The sequence below is a fragment of the Danio aesculapii genome, chromosome 13 (genome assembly GCF_903798145.1).
Source record: "Danio aesculapii chromosome 13, fDanAes4.1, whole genome shotgun sequence".
Classification (NCBI taxonomy): Eukaryota; Metazoa; Chordata; class Actinopteri; order Cypriniformes; family Danionidae; genus Danio; species Danio aesculapii.
In genome coordinates, this window is record NC_079447.1 from 35,558,189 (window position 1) to 35,574,547 (window position 16,359).

Here is a 16,359-nt window from a genome sequence, read left to right on the forward strand (position 1 = left end):
AACTGAATCGCATAGCCGAGTCTGATCGTACGGATGAGCCACCGCGATGGGCTGGCCCGCGCTAACCAGGCAGGTAGCGCCCTCGCAAGTGGCCCCCCCCCCGCGTGATCGCTGACGTGCCAGTGGTGGGGCAGCGTGGAGTGAGTGGGCTTGCCCGGGAAGCGCTGGGGTCCCACGGGAGAGCAGGAGACGAGAGACTCGCTCTCGTCTCGCAACCAAACTCCAGAAGAGGGGCTGAGAGGGGGAGAGAAAGGAGACCGTTCTCTCGCGCTCCGTGAGCCCTTGGCGAAATGCACCGATCCTGCGAGCTGGAAGGCATAGCATCCCAGACTGGCAGTGTTCGGGCTGTCACATCCCGGGAAGGAGAAAAAAGCTCTTTCATTGGGTTTTGAGTGGCGTTGAAAAACGCCTTTGATGTTATTTGTTGAGCCCGGCCCCCAACGAAAGAGCAAGTTCTCTCTTCTCCGGATGGCCCGTCTCAGGGACGCTTCGCGGTCCGTTTACCGGACTTAACGGCGCCCTGGGGCGGGGGCGCTGGCTGCCTGCGGGATGCTCGGCGCGGCCGCTTGGCCGGAGGCGCGGGCGGGGGCGCCGGAGCAGGTCTTGAAGCCGCAGGCGGGCGCCCTCGGCGAGGAGCAGCGGAGGTGGATGGCTCGGCGGGGGGAGCGGTCTTACATTCCCGCCGATAGATGACTTTGCCCATCGCATCCAACTGCTCTCTCACCGCGGTGAACTCCTGGGTGAATTCACCCACGGTGTCGCCGAACAGGCCAGCCTGGGATATGGGTGAGTTAAGAAAGCAAACTTTGTCAACTTCGCGCATATCTGCCAGGTTAAGCCAGAGGTGGCGGTCCTGGACCACTAGTGTGGCCATCGACCTTCCCAGGGCACACGCCGCTGACTTGGTGGTACGCAGAGCATAGTCAGTTGCTGTGCGAAGCTGATGGAGCAGGCCTGGGTCGGAACCACCCTCGTGCAGCTGGGCCAGCGCCTGCGCTTGGTAGCGCTTGTAGGAGGAATCGCTTCATACCCCCTGGCTGCTCCACCATCGAGAGTGGTGAGGGCGGAGGCGCACGCAGATCGGGCAGAGAAAGGTGCCCTCCAAGACTGCGGGAAGGGGACGGGAGGTCTAGAAGGCTTCGCCCTCTTAGCATCCTCCACGTAGCACCCATCTAGTCGGTCCGGCCGCGGAGCTGGGGGATAAACCATCTCCAACCCCACGGCCGAAGCAGCCCGAGAAAGTACGGCTAGCATATCCGCTTCTGGATCCGTGACCGCGCTCGTTAACCCAGAGGGAGGAAGCGGGTCCGGATCCTCGTCGGATAGTGATAGCCCACCCTCCGATGCAATGATGGACATCTGGTCCTCGGTGTCATCAAGCGAGAAGGCGACCGTCCCTGAGGATGGAGCGCTTCTCTCGCTCAAAGCTTGGATGGAGCGCGCTGAGGAGTGGGAGGTCCGCGAGCCCGAGGGCGGCGGATTTACTCCTACTGTGACCCTCAGATCTGCCCGAGTGCCAATCGCAGAGCGGGGGACAACTGGGGTGGGTCGCCCTTTTGCAAGGGCGAGCCGCGATCTTAGCTGCGCAACAGACATGATGTCGCAATGACGGCATGAACTGCCCGCGAGCACCGCATTGACATGCTGGACCCCCAGATATGCCACACAGTGCTCGTGCCCATCATCCGGGGACAGGGAACCACCACATCCAGAAACGCACGGCCGGAATGACATCTTTAAAAAGACGCGCTGCTCGGCCGTGTTGCTCTTTTAGGAAACTTGTTTCCTTATACCAACCGCTCTTTGAGGACCAGGCAAGGGCGAAGAACCCAGCTCGACCGTCTGCCGATGCGTATACACACTCTGGACCGGGAGAACTGCGTCTCGAACTCTCTCTGCAGTACAGCTTGGAGAAACCCTCAGTAACTCTCTCAGAAACTCGCGAAACGCTCTGAAAGCGAAAAGGATGTCGAGCATGGCACTCGCTGCGTCTTCATAGCATGACTGATTGTCACTGACGCCAGCTGTGCACGCTGACGCTGCCAACTCATTGGCATTTCATTGGGCCGATTTTATACTCTTTCAGATGATTGGTTTCTGACGAAATCCCATAGTGGAAGTTTCCACATAGCATTGGAGTTCCCCATCCGTAGGGGAACTTAGAGATGATGAAATTTAAAAACAATACAAATATTTTATGAGAACAGACCTAAACATTATTAGGTTAGGCTTCTATTATTAATGAGACATGGTAGAGGAGACTTTCAAGATAATATGGAATTCTTTAATTGGATTCCAAATCAGGTCTGGGGTTAGAATGGTTTTTAACCTGTGTTTTGGTTTAAAAAATAAACAAATAAAAATAATAAAAAAAATGTAACAAATAAATAAAAATTATATTTTATAAATATATTTATAAAAATAAACAAATAAAAAAAAAAAAAATTGAAATATAACTTTACACACCACAATTTTGCAAGGAACAAACATTTAATTCAGCAAATAACAGTATTTTGAGTTTTTATACCATAGACCATTATACCATTTATTCCAGGAGGTCCGGGGTCCTGCACAGTTTAGCTCCAACTCTAATCAAACACACCTGTATATAGATTTCTAGTGATCTTGAAGACACTGATTAGCATCTTCAGGTGTGTTTAATTAGTGTTGGAGCTAAACTGTGCAGGACCCCGGCCTTCCAGGAACAAGTTTGCCCACCCCTGCCTTAGACAGTATATGAAGAATGCGTAGTGGAAAAATTCATTCTAGTGCGCAGTGAAAATGTTACACCGCATAATTAATATTTATGATCCAGGCCAATAATGTTATTGCACTCTAATCACATTCATTAGTCTGATCCATATGGACAGATATCTGTCTATTAATGATGAGCTGATAGATTTATTAGATAAAAATTAAATAAAAAACAGTCTATAAATCAGTCTCATGTGTTTATAGGCTAATGTTTTGCTTCTTACATTGTATCTTACATTAGAAAACAAATCATTTCATTTAAATAGTTTTTCAAACATCTAAACATTGCTAATACATTTACATATAGTATATTTGAAAAGAATAGCATTAAATTAAGTGTTCCAGAAATTGAATGGAGTTTATGTTCATATCTTGTTGGCAAATTTTCCTTTTGTTTTAAGCATAATGAAGTCTAAGATATATTATTTGTTTTTTAAGGAAAGTCATCTGAATTCAATATGGTTACTTTTGTAAAACAAGAGATGTACTGTGTGCAGACATATTAGATGATGGGAAAAAGGAATATATTTTTTATTATTTTTGTATTTTGCGTTTTCTTTTTATTAAACAATTGTATTTGTATTGCTTAAGGTGATATTAACCAAAATTCTTCTCTTGAGCGTGATATGCCTTGCATACTAATAAAGCATTTTTGCAGAAGTAGATGAAGCCGATATAAATGCAAAGGCCTGACTGTCTAAAATTAATTTGAGCTCTGCAGCTAAACTTCCTGTGAGCAGAGATGGGTTGAAGCTAAACACAGAAAATTTGCAGTTGAGAAGTCTTATGCTTTTAACGTTGTGCAGAGAATTCATAGAAAAAGAGGAAGTATGTATGGGTGCGGCCAACGGAGGACTGAAGTATGATTGATAAGTGATGAATTCCACTAAACTACAAGTTAATATCAGCTGCGTACAAAAGCTGGAGGCATGAAATGAAAATTGTTGCGCACCTCCTGAATGTAACTCTTGCATTGCATTGAGGATACCAGAATTCTGTGAATCTAATTATTCATTTGTATCCAATAAATTACTAATATTTTTAAAGAAAACTCTCTCCTGACCTTTTTTATTATACACGCATGGAATTGATTAAATATTCCAACTTGGATAAGTGTAAAACAAGAGAAAACACAGAGTTAGCCTCACTTTTGTGGTAAATTTAATATACACAAGGCAAGTTCACCAGGTTTATAATGTCCCTCGTACACACGTATGCATACACAGACAGCTTGAACAACTTTATGGGGACTAGACATTGATTTTTATACCGTGCAGACTATATTTTATCCCATACCCAAACCCTATCCTTTAAAACCAACCCTCACAAGAAAAAATTTTATTTTTACATTTTTCAAAATACTTCATTCTGTATGATTTAGAAATAATAATAATAATAAAAATCCTCAAATATTCAGAATTTACTGGTATTGCTGTATTTGTGGGAACATTTGGTGAAGTAAGAAATGCAAAAGTACACACACACACAGTTCATGTGCTCCTTTAAAAATGTATGTAAAATGAGTAAGGAAGCCATTGTAATTTTTGTATTTTGAATACAAATTTTATTTTATCTGCACCACAAGCTTTTATAAAGATTAATAGAAGAAATTGTGCCCTGTCCTAAACTCATAAAAGTAGGCTATTCTTCATATTTTGTTTTATTTTACATTCGTTAATGGGGACAATACAAAAGACATATTATACATCTTTTTCCATTACCGAATAAAAAATAAAACAAAATAAGAATACTTTCATTGGTGTGGATCCCAATTTCTTATATGTAATTATCAATAACCTATTATAACTACTATAAGTGTGGTCTGTTAAAAAACATACCTATGAACTAATATGTCAGATTGAGACTGAAGTCCTGGAATGGTGGCTGTCTCTACACCGTCCACTCCCTCTTCTCGATTAGCGATGGTGGTTTTAAGCTAAACAGGGGGAATTTGGCCCTGCTGGTTATTGATTGGCTTAAGGAATCAAATGAAATGTAGAGGAGCTCATAATGATAGAGCGAGTGGAGCAGAAGAATGCTGATGACTCTCCGCTGGGCTACTAAAGAAACTGCTGTCAGATCAGATCTGGTAGCAGGCCTTAGATGGATCAATCACGAGTCTGGCCCTTAAATCCCACTGACTCTCTATTGCATACACTTGCCTGTAAATCCGCGAGCGTGCAAGGCGGGTCTCTCTACAGTCCGGTTTGATTTCTCTCATTGTGACTGAGTTGCGTCAGTCACGCACAGGCTGTGTTTCTGTCACCCCAGTCTTGAATAAATAAGACGACCCTCCTTTAAAATTCTGTAATGAATGAAGCTCCGTGCCTCCACCTTTGGAGCTTAGAGATACTTTCAGTACAGTTTTTTTGTGTTATGATGAAAAAATTAGTGTTTGATTATGAGTAATTTAGCCCCATCTGTGGACCAACAAGTGGAACAAGCATGCTTGCAAGCCGACCTTAGAAAACTTTCAAGTTATGCTTAATCAATTGTGATTAACAGGCATAATGGTGCAATTAACCTCATAAAACCTCCTGTTTTATATTAGATATGCAATTTTAAAGCCTCTGAACTATAAAGATTATCAAATTCAATCTGCTGAATGCCATCATGTGTAATTGTGCTATGTAATGTTTACAAAAAACATAAGAAAAATCTTGAAAGGGATAGTGATTTTTCAAAATGAACAGGTATAGGATAGGACTGATGCAAACTTGACATCATTTTTAAGTTGAACTTTGAAAATGAAAGCATCACACTTTCATTGTATTGCACTGCATTATATGTTTTACCCGAGCAATACAAACTAAATTTTGTTGTTTTTTTTGTCATAGTTAAGCCAGCTTAATAAAAATTGGGGGGCAGAGGCTTACATTCCATGTTGTCATTTAACATTTGAACCATAAAAGCCAGATTTGTTAAATGACACAAAGTGAAAGCAAAAATACTAAATTTTTCTTCCTGTTCTTTTACAATGATTTTCCCAGTTTTTACATTTATTTTCCTGCTGTAACTGCCCCACCAAGAAATGCCTTTAGTTAACACTCAATGCATTTTTTTCAACACATCCCATAATTTCTAAAATATCAACCTCTACCAAATGGTTGATATCAATACATATACTATGACAAATCAGAAAATATGAAGTGTAAGTGCAATTTATTAAAAAAAAAAAAAAAAAATCAAAATAAAATATTTGGAATCCTAAATCTTTTAATAGCCAATTTATTTTGCCTTTGTCATGATGACTGTAAACAATATTGTAATAGTTATAGAGAGGTTTGTTACCCAATCAAAGAAAAAAAAAAAAATCTTATAGAGCCCATATTATGGGTTTTTGAAAATGCTCTTCCATATAGTAACACAGCTCTAAGTAAAGTGAAATGTCCAGCTAAGGCTTAAATCTGTAAGTGTACAGTGTTGATTCATCTATAAAAGAGTCGACTCCTAGTACTTCAAACGAGTTGTCTTGATAACGAGTTATTAGGTGTTTCGTGATGACGCGGCTACGAAACAAGTAGTTGCGCGCGCAAACCCGGGAGATTTGAAACCTGCGGCCCGCCCACTAACAGAAAAAGAGCAACAGACACACACACACACACACACACACACACACACACACACACACACACACACACACACACACACAGCCACCGGTCGAATGAAGTCACGCTGTGCAGATGGATATTATTGACAGTTCACCCAAAGATGAAAGCTCAGCAATATACAGTAGCCCAGCCTTGAACAGTTCGAGTGCTTCTGGAAACTACATTGCTTACAAAGAAGACTTCATCAGTTTGTTAAAGGAAGGATCAGTAAAGACTGTCAGAACATGGATCAGTGCATCATGGATCAGTTTCTTCCCCCATTTCACCAGTGTAAGTACGTGCGATTAAAATTATTGCCTCGTTTACTCTAGCTTGCAAATTATGTGTTTAGTTGTGTTTTGTTACTTGTAACTGTGTGTACTGTATCAGGTTATCTCTTTTTTCTCATATCGCGTGTAAAGCCATGTTGAAATCGCGACGCGTGCCGCTTTGTTTACGGATCGTCAGCTGTTCCTACACACATGCAACGGTTTCAAAATAGTTCAGCTCAGGTTCGAGGCGAGGTGTCTAAATTGCAGCCAGCAAGCTGAACTGGCGCTCTAGGTGTGTGTGTTGTGTTCTCTGGGGAGGAGTGTAATGTGTGTGTGTAGCACCGGAGCAAGCTGAACTGCCGCTCTAGGAAAAGGATGATCACGCCGCCCTCAACGCGATAGTGAAAACGAAAGGGACCCGTTAATAAAGTGAGGACCGGGTCGCGGTTGAAATTGAAGGCGGGGGGGCAATTTAAGGCGTTATTCGCGGATATAACTGAGGACGCGGGTGGTGAGGGAGGTGTCGCCGACGCCGCTATGGACGCGCCGGCCCTGTGTGTGTGTGTGTGTGTTTGTGTGTGTGTGTGTGTGAAAAGAGCAGGTAGACTGTGATGGGCTAGGAGATCTCCTCGCCAGTTCTTGGACTTTTTGCTTGATAAAATAGTTAGTCGTCTGTATTTTCTAGTCCATCGTCTGTATTTACATTCACCCACTGGCAGCCAAAATCCACTATGAAGTGTGTATGCACTGTGACTACTTTTATATTGTTGATTAGCAGCTGGCCATTTCACTCTGTCTCGCGCTGAAGCCTATCAGTGTCGTCGACCAATCGCAGCAGGCTGTCATCGGTCCAATCAGCGCAAATTAGCTTCGTGCTGAGGAGGGGTTTGGGAACAAATGAATCGTTGAACGATTCATATGGAAGTCGCTGGGATAATTAGGTAAAAATAAATGCAGATAATAAGACCATGAAAGTGTTTTTTGACCTTGCATGCATATTAGACTGTTGTTGGAGACCCTTACAACCTAAATATGACCCTATTTCATGTATAATATGGGCTCTTTAAGCGACTATTATTATTAACTTTTGCCATTTTAACAATAAATTTATTTATTAAAAATTTATTATTTATCTGTTAAAAATCTTTTTTATTACTATTAGTAAATTACTTTTTTATTTAAAAGTTCAATAAACTCATAAAAATTGTTAAAAAAAATGTAAATAATAAAGACAACATACAATTATTTTACACACTAGTAGATGATTTTTTTTTTTTTATTTTAGCTCATTTTACAACTGGGACACCACAGACATAAGAACTGGTTCAATCAATATCCTCAGAATGCACAAATAGATGCATTACAACCGGCTCAAAATTGTAACCGAGACAATACGGACCAGGTAAATGGAAAAGATAAATTATTTAGTAACAAAAAGCATAATATACAAAAGTATTTAAAGCAATCAAAGTCAGTATAAATGGAAGTCAGTAGTGAAAAGCATGTGCATGGTAGTGAACTGAGCTCATGACTCAAAACAAACTAAAATAAATCAAAACCGCCAGGTAAGGAGATCCGGCTAATCGAGCTCTCTTCTCGTGTCAAATGTTGGATTCTTTATAGGCACCACATAATGGGTCTCAGTTGAAATGACCCACCTGCAATCATGCAGGCTCTGCAAATCACAAAACACAACCACAACAAACAGGTCCTACACGGGACAGATGATTTATCAAGACCAAGAGACCACACCTGCCAACCGAAGTGACTATTTCACAGTGAAATTATTCCAGATACAAGAACTCAGAGAAAAAAAACTGAAAAAAAAAACCACTGACTTTTGAATATGGATATTTTTCTTTTTTCTTTTTTAAAAAAAGAAAGAACAATGCACTGCTTCAGAATACGGTGACCAGATGTCCTTGCAGTTTTCCAGGGACAGTCCCAACTTTTGTTATCTTGTCCCCACGTGGAGCTGTTTAAATTAAGAATAAAAAATAGGCTCATAGAAAATCATGTGCGATTTCAATGCTATTTTGCCCACTAAACTTAAAAAAATGCCCAGTTAGCTACACAGAATCTGTTCACCATTCGTCATGAGGCACTCAGAACATTGAAAATGTATGAATTACTTTTATGATAGAAAGGTGGATGTGTTTTTTGGAGGTTCATAAACTTTAGCTGCCATTACAAAGCAAGAGTCAGAATAATAATCAAAATAACTGATTGTATTCACACTAAACAATACATCAATTTATCTTGAGGGCAAATAATGGAATCATTTTTGGATGAACTACTTCTTAAACACCCAACAGTGTTCTGTTTTGCCAAGATGGGACATGCATAGAATTGTCAAGTATGTTGTTTTAGTTAACTCAATACAATAATTACCCAAGCCAGAGTTAAAGAAAGATGCCAGGTAAGCAGTCTGACAGCACAAAGACTCTATATTATTGAACTTCTGAAGAAAGACCCAGAAAAAATCGATGTAGTAATGAGGAGCAAGATAAGAGCGACATTGCCAAACCCGCCAGTTTCGACAGTGGCACAACAGGACCACCGTACCAAGACCACCACCACGACAGCTCAGCCTCCAACAGTGACTTTACTCTTGATTAAAAACTACAGTTACTACTATTGAGTCATGGAAGAGGTAGAAGGATAATGTCTATCGATGCAAGAAAGTTACTGAAGCAGCGTTGCAGATAATGCCGATATTGAGAGATTGGGTTTAAAAGGACGGAAGCTCGGTTTCCTAACAGGAGAGCTCATTATCGAGCCTCCGTCAGGGTCAGTGGTTGAGGTGGAGAGTGTCGCTCATTAACGAATGATTTACTCCGCAGTCGTTTGAAGAATAGGCAGATAGTATCAAGAGAGTGGCTTGTGTACTTTCTTCATTATAAGGGTGTGCTGTTTCTCCTGTAAACCTCAGATTGCTGACAGCTGACAGGCAGCGGAGAGAATCTTTCATGCAGTGAGGCCAAGAATCTCTTAATCCATCCATGACTGCTGATCAGATGTTCAGGACAACCTGACACAGTTGACAGGGAGGAGCGCTGACTGATGGATAGACAGTGTTGTTCTTATGAGAAAGCAATTGTTCAAGGGGAACCTTCACAAAACATGTATTCTGTGAAACCTGCATATGACGTTAACTGACATGGAGAAACATTAGAACACAAAAACCTTTGCATGCATGTCTGGCGATGACAGGTAGGGACGTCCAACAAATGAGCCACATTCTTAGAAATGCAGTATTTATAGGAATTAATTTTGCATGGTGGTTGACTTTGGTTTGGCCGAACTGCTTGACATGCAGTGTGTGTAGGGTCAGGGGTTTTATTTTGTTAACACTGCAAAACCTTCTTTCAATTATTGCAATACTCTTAAACATGAAAAGTTATGAAGGGCAAATGCAAAGCAACCAAGTAGCTGAGGGGTCCTTTCTTCATACGTGGATTACTCAATTAGCTGGATTTGGTTATTGACGATTTGGCATTATCCAAGACCATTTTGTTTTTCAAAACTCATCCGAGAGTTGTCATAGCAACAGGTCTGGTAGCTCAAACCTGCTCGGAAGGTTAAACAGGATTAGATCGGGTATTTTCAAGCAAAGATACTGAAAGTATGTACAGAATGCTGATATTTTCTTACAGCAGTAGTTATATACACTTGGGAAAATAGTAAATAGTTAAATATTCATTCATTCATTTTCTTTTCGGCTTAGTCTCTTTATTAATCTGGGGTTGCCACAATGGAATGAACTGCCAATTTATCAAGCATATGTTTTACGCAGCGGATGCCCTTCCAGCTGCAACCCATCACTGGGAAGCATACATACACACTCATTCACACACATACACTACGGACAATTTAGCTTACCCAATTCACCTGTACTGCATGTCTTTAGACTGTGGGGAAAACCGGAGCACCCGGAGGTCACCCACGCAAACGTGGGGAGAACATGCAGACTCGACATAGACAAGCCAACTGACCTAGCCAAGGCTCGAACCAGCGACCTTCTTGCTGTGAGGCGAAAGTGCTACCCACAGCGACACCGTGCTGCCATTTGGTAAATATATATAAATAAAAAGTATGCAATCTGCACTATGAATTAAAAGTACAAAGACTGTCACTGGGTAGTTCTCCTGAAGGTGTTCAAAGAGAACATTTATTAATATGGACTTTTTAGATACAAACACACAATATATTTTTTTAAAAGGAATAAAATTTATACAGTCAAGCACATGTTTTGACAGCTAATATGATGGTTGAGGCTTCCCAAAAGTTGCAGACACCTTTACCGATATCAAAATGCTTTTTCTTATGCAAAAATAATTTAATTTAAACAGCCAGTTATTCCTTAAACAGATTAAGAAACTTTAATAGGTCTAGGCTAATATAATAAAGAAAATCCGCTCTAAATGTAAAACTAAATAAATTGCTAAATACTGTCGACACATGAAAGTGTAAAGCCTGCAGCCCACAACAAAGGTGGAAAGTTATAGCGCATCATATTTAACAAACAGTTTACTACAAATTTTATGCAATTTTGCTCACATGGATAATTGAATATTAATCAGATGATGTCATTACACTGCTGTGCTGTCAGCCAATCGTTGCCTTACTGATCATGATTGAGGATTGATAGATCTGTCCTTCACAACACACGCAGCGATCTCAGATCAGTTCATCCAGACATTTTAATCTGATTCGCAAACTTGAAGAACCAAATCAGCCAGACATCAGTTATCAAGATTAAAAGATCTATGATCTGTAAAATCATCAGTGATTTATAAAAGCATAAATAGTACTCACTTTAGGTCACACAACTGGATGAAGTTGATAAAGCATTTTCTAACATACAAATAAACTATTACTATATTCCTGAAAAAGATATATAAATGTTGATTTTAATAGTTTATTAAGCATTTACTTACTCATTCTGAATGATTTTTAAAAATCATCAACTATTTTTAAATAACTGGTTTGTTTATGCAATACTGAATTTAGTAATGAAAAATCATTTAACCATCAATAAAGTATGAAAAGACAATCATTAAGTACAATATACATGGGTTTAAGTCAAGAATACAGCATTTGTTGCTGTATTTATAAACTGTATACTAACGTCTATTAATGTAGAGTTAATGCTTTCCAAATAATCAGTTAACGATTTGATAATGCTTATTAAATGATTCATAGTGAGTAGTTAAAAATTGTTAATTTTTTATGGCTTAAAACCAACAAGAAATAATGTGAAGTTGTGAAATAACCCACAAATAACACTCCAGGGTTTTTTCCTGTTAATTATTTCAATTATTTTTTTTATGCCATTTGACTTTTATTTGATAAATTTTTCAGTTCATGGTAAAGGTTGTGATAAAATAAGGGTTATTAAGGGTGATTAAGGACAATAGGATATGGCATTAAATCAAATAAAAATACTTAAAACCATGAAGTATGTGAACTAGTGCCAATCCACTTTTTGTACCAGGATCCTTTCATTCGTAAAACATAAAAAAAAAAAAAAATTTGAAAAAATGGCACAAAAAAAAAAGTCTAGAATATAAAACCTGAAACCAATTATACTGTTAAATTATAAAGTTTTGATTAATTTACAACAAACAATGGCATAAGTGTAATCCCAACAGGCTCAAAAAATGTCTGTTGAATTCATCCAGGGATGGAGAGTCCAATCTCCAGTGGCCACCCAGAGAGTGAGCTGTTAAATAGGTCGACAAATGTAGGTCAGGAGTCTTCTCTGAATAAGTGCAAAATACAGATCCTACATTTGCCAGCCCAACTTTCTTTACAGGAATGAAACGCAGCTTTTATTTTTCTTTGCCACTGTTTCGCTGTCACATACTTACCATGTCTGTAGTAGTTAGCGTCTACATGCGTGTTGGTATACAGTACTTTCACCTCTGTGTGAGTGTGTGTGAGCATGCAAGTCGAAATCTCAAGAGACAATGTCAGTTTTTGGAAGAATTACACTGTCACAAACTCAGATGCTTTCGCTCACAAACTCTATTTACACAGAGACTAAGTATATGGATGAATCTGTCATAAAGCTGCGTCTCCTCTACATCAGCTTCAGACAGGAGACGCAACATCCCAAACACTGGGAAAGCAGCAATTAGCTCCGCCTGATGGGCACTGCTGGGAATCTTAAACACAGGCTCCCAGCAACCTCAATAGCTCTTTTCAAGGTAACATGCTTGTGTATGTTTGTGTTTCTGAATGTGTGTTTTTTTTAGAGTGATTATTTTCCCGTCTGAAAACCGAGGCCTGTCAGAAAGCAGAAGAGGAGTCACTCATATTCAAACGACACCTGCAGATTGCAATTTTACAAAATATAAGAAAGCAAATAGAAAATTCTTTGAGGTAAAAAAAGAGCCAGCGTGGAGGAGAAAAAAAAAACACACAGATCTGAATTTAAAGAGTGCCTATTTTAAGATTTTAAAGGTTTGGCAATTTGTTCTGGAGATCACCTATAATTGGCTTATATGTATAGAAGGTCAAAATTAACCAATACCACTTTTTTACAAACTAATACGAGTACAAGTATTTTAATTTGTGTACTTGTCGATACAGAGTACCGATATTTCATAGATTTGGTTTCAATTAAGTTTATTTTATTTATTTTTTTTGTCTGTAGCAAGGATGAACACAAAAATCTTAACAGAAGGCTGTTCAAAGCCAAAAATATACACACATTGTTGATAACCCTGCGAATTCAGACCTTATCTATTTATACTTGCACTTACATGCGTCCACGACTTCACACATTACACAAAGTGTGTGCAGTGTACGTTACTCAAACGTTAATCAAAAAGTAGGCTACTTGATGTTTAACTATGGGTGGGTCGTGGGTAGATGAGATCAATAGCCATAAATACGGAATGCATACTCTCATTTTAAAAATCACGCGACCATCTCACATTGATTATTATTAAATAATCTTATTTTTATTAAAACAAAAGTGATTTAGCAATGCCTCACCATTGACAAGCCAACTGCAGAGAAACAAAGCAACCATCGCAGGCAACTGCAGTGATCACTTTTTTTTGTTCAGCTCTTCTTTTTTGCACTTGATTATTGCGTTAATGTAAAAATAAATCAATAATGAATATGCCTACAAGACTGTATTCTGTGTGTGTGTTTGTGTGTGTGTGCGCGCGTCTTATCACTGAAGCCGCTCTCTTCCAAAACCGAAAGTTGCTTTATCTGTCTGGCAATATTGCGGCTTTTACTCGAATGAAAAGTTAATGTAGATGAGCCAATATTCAAAAATTGCAGTAAAGTAACTGTGACGTGCGGCCACACATTGAATCCGAGGTCTGATCTCATATTTCTCTCTGTGTCATCCAAAAATCGATATGGAGACGCCACACAAGTCAAGTCGCAAAACCGAGGCTGGTACCAGCTGACAGAATAGCTAAAGCCTTTGCGAAATCTGTAAAAATACAGCACTGAAATTAACAGGCATAAATATCTTTGAGCCAAAAAGCCTATTTGTAGGATATCTGTAAAAACGCAATCAGAGCCTATATTATGTAGAAGTTGTGTCGTCTAATAATTATATTAATTATAATAAAATGAAAACCAAAATAAACAGTTCATTGCATTTTTCATTTGATAAAAACATATACGGAAACGGAAAAAAAATAATAATAAAATAAAATAAAAATAAATAAATAAAAAAACAAAAACAAAGGATGACTAGTTTGTATTACTGTGCTTTCATATTAATAAAATATGCTTAGCCTATTTAAGCTTAACGGCTATGCTGCCAAGCCATTCAATAAATATTATTTTACTGTGTACTGGGTTATAATGTATATTTTACAATGAAAACTAAATGTAGCATGTCTTGCTGTCATTTAAAACATGCAATTTATAACACACCAGAGCTGTAGGCCTGTGTATGGAGTGTGTAAACTTACAGGGAGGTACGGATCAATATCATACTGCGCACCATGTTATTGAACTCCAATATCTTTGAGGGAGATTATGTTACCTGATAGCCAATATTAATTTGAGATTTTAAAAATAAAAAGCATTTAAAAAAAATGACCAACGCAAATCGGCGACAAATAAAACTGGTCCCATGGAGTTTAGCACTTGTCATCTTGCCAGTGCTGCGTAGTGTGTATCAGCGCGTGTCAACTGCCGCTGGTGAGAGACAAAGAGAGAGAGAGAAAGCGCGCATGAGAGCTCAAGCCGGTATCAATATAACCAAAAGCAAGATCATGTCCTTATAAATATTCCATTAACGACATCAAAATATTCATACATTTGCATGGTGTTTATTGAGATTGTGTGATCTTTATAGGCTGTCTGATCTTTACAGAAGCTGTAAACTAACGCGCGTGGTGTCCGCAGTTGATGTTCAGCTCTGATGAGGTGCTTTTATTTTGCCTGTAGTCTTTAGATTTTTTACATAATGTTCCATTACTTAAAATTTCTTTCATTTTTTTTAATTATAGTTTATATATTAAATGAGTTCTAGCTTGTTTAGCTGTGATCATTATGCAAGGAACATATTTCATATTCGGTTTATTCTTCAGTAGCCTATAGAATCGCTAATAATGTATTTTATAAACCGATTGTTTATAAGGACTAAGCTATTAATATATAATACATTAGGCTAATTAATACATTAAGAAATTGAAGTCAGGTAGGACAACAAATCACATCCATGTAGTGAATTACTGTTGAGTGGTATCGATGCGTGGTATAGGCCTTTCATGTCCCATACGGGTATCGACCCGATACTGGTATCGGTGCATCCCTACAAAAAACCCTTTCACTTTTCATACATTTCACACCACCAAGATTTTATACCAATTGAATTAATGATTCGCTCTTTATAAAGCCATTCTTTATTGAGAGGGTGCTTTGATTGGTCAGATGGCCCAGTCTGTTTTGACTGTTTACCGCTTACAGTAAATGTCAGATACCATATCTCTATTTTCAGAGGCTTCCTCAATTTTAGGAGATTGTACATACTGTGTAACAATGGTGTTGACTTTACCAATTTAAAGGGATAGCTCACCACAAAAATTAAAATTACCTATAATTTATTTTCCTTTGATTTTAAACCTTTGAGGTTATTTATAACACAAAATAAGATAATTTAAAAAAAGGCTGGTCACTGGAGCTATTATTGGAAAAATATATTTACATGATGGACTTTGTAAGTGGAAAAACTGAATGCTTTAGTGACGAAAAAACTGTTAAACAGACCATCTGCTCGATGATAAAGAATGAGCCTCCTCCATTCGTCCTCTTTACTTTCACTTTTTTCTTCTTGACTTTCGTGGATAAGGAAACGGTGTTGTACGCACTCCGCTGAAGACATCCATTAGCCTACATATTTAATTCCCTTTGTTAAGTATAAAGATTTGTTTCAAAACCATTTCTAAATTCAGTTCTAATTTCCAGCAAATAAATAAAGGAACAATAATAGCAAAGTGTGGTATATAGTGCGAGTTATATACAACCACACGTACTATTCTTATGCCCCATATAGTGACGCATATGTCTCCAAAACCCAACAGGTGGACAAATCCAAACTTTAAAACAAATATAAATATGCATATAATAAATAATACTGCTGATAATAATAATAATAATAATAATAATAATAATAATAATAATAATAAAACAACAACAACAACAACAACATTACACAAATATAAAGTCATTAATAAACTGGAAAAAAAACCCAGAGATGA

General features: G+C 38.7%; 1 protein-coding gene across 1 annotated transcript in view; it reads right to left on the reverse strand.

Annotated features, from left to right (window-relative positions):
* The window catches only part of gfra4a (GDNF family receptor alpha 4a), an 85,326-nt gene extending 83,349 nt beyond the window's left edge, over positions 1–1,977 (reverse strand). Inside the window, 2 exon segments of the mRNA XM_056471481.1 lie at positions 676–775; positions 1,798–1,977. Of these exon segments, the coding sequence (XP_056327456.1) occupies positions 676–775; positions 1,798–1,977 (280 nt within the window).
* Positions 1,978–16,359: the final 14,382 nt, after the last annotated feature.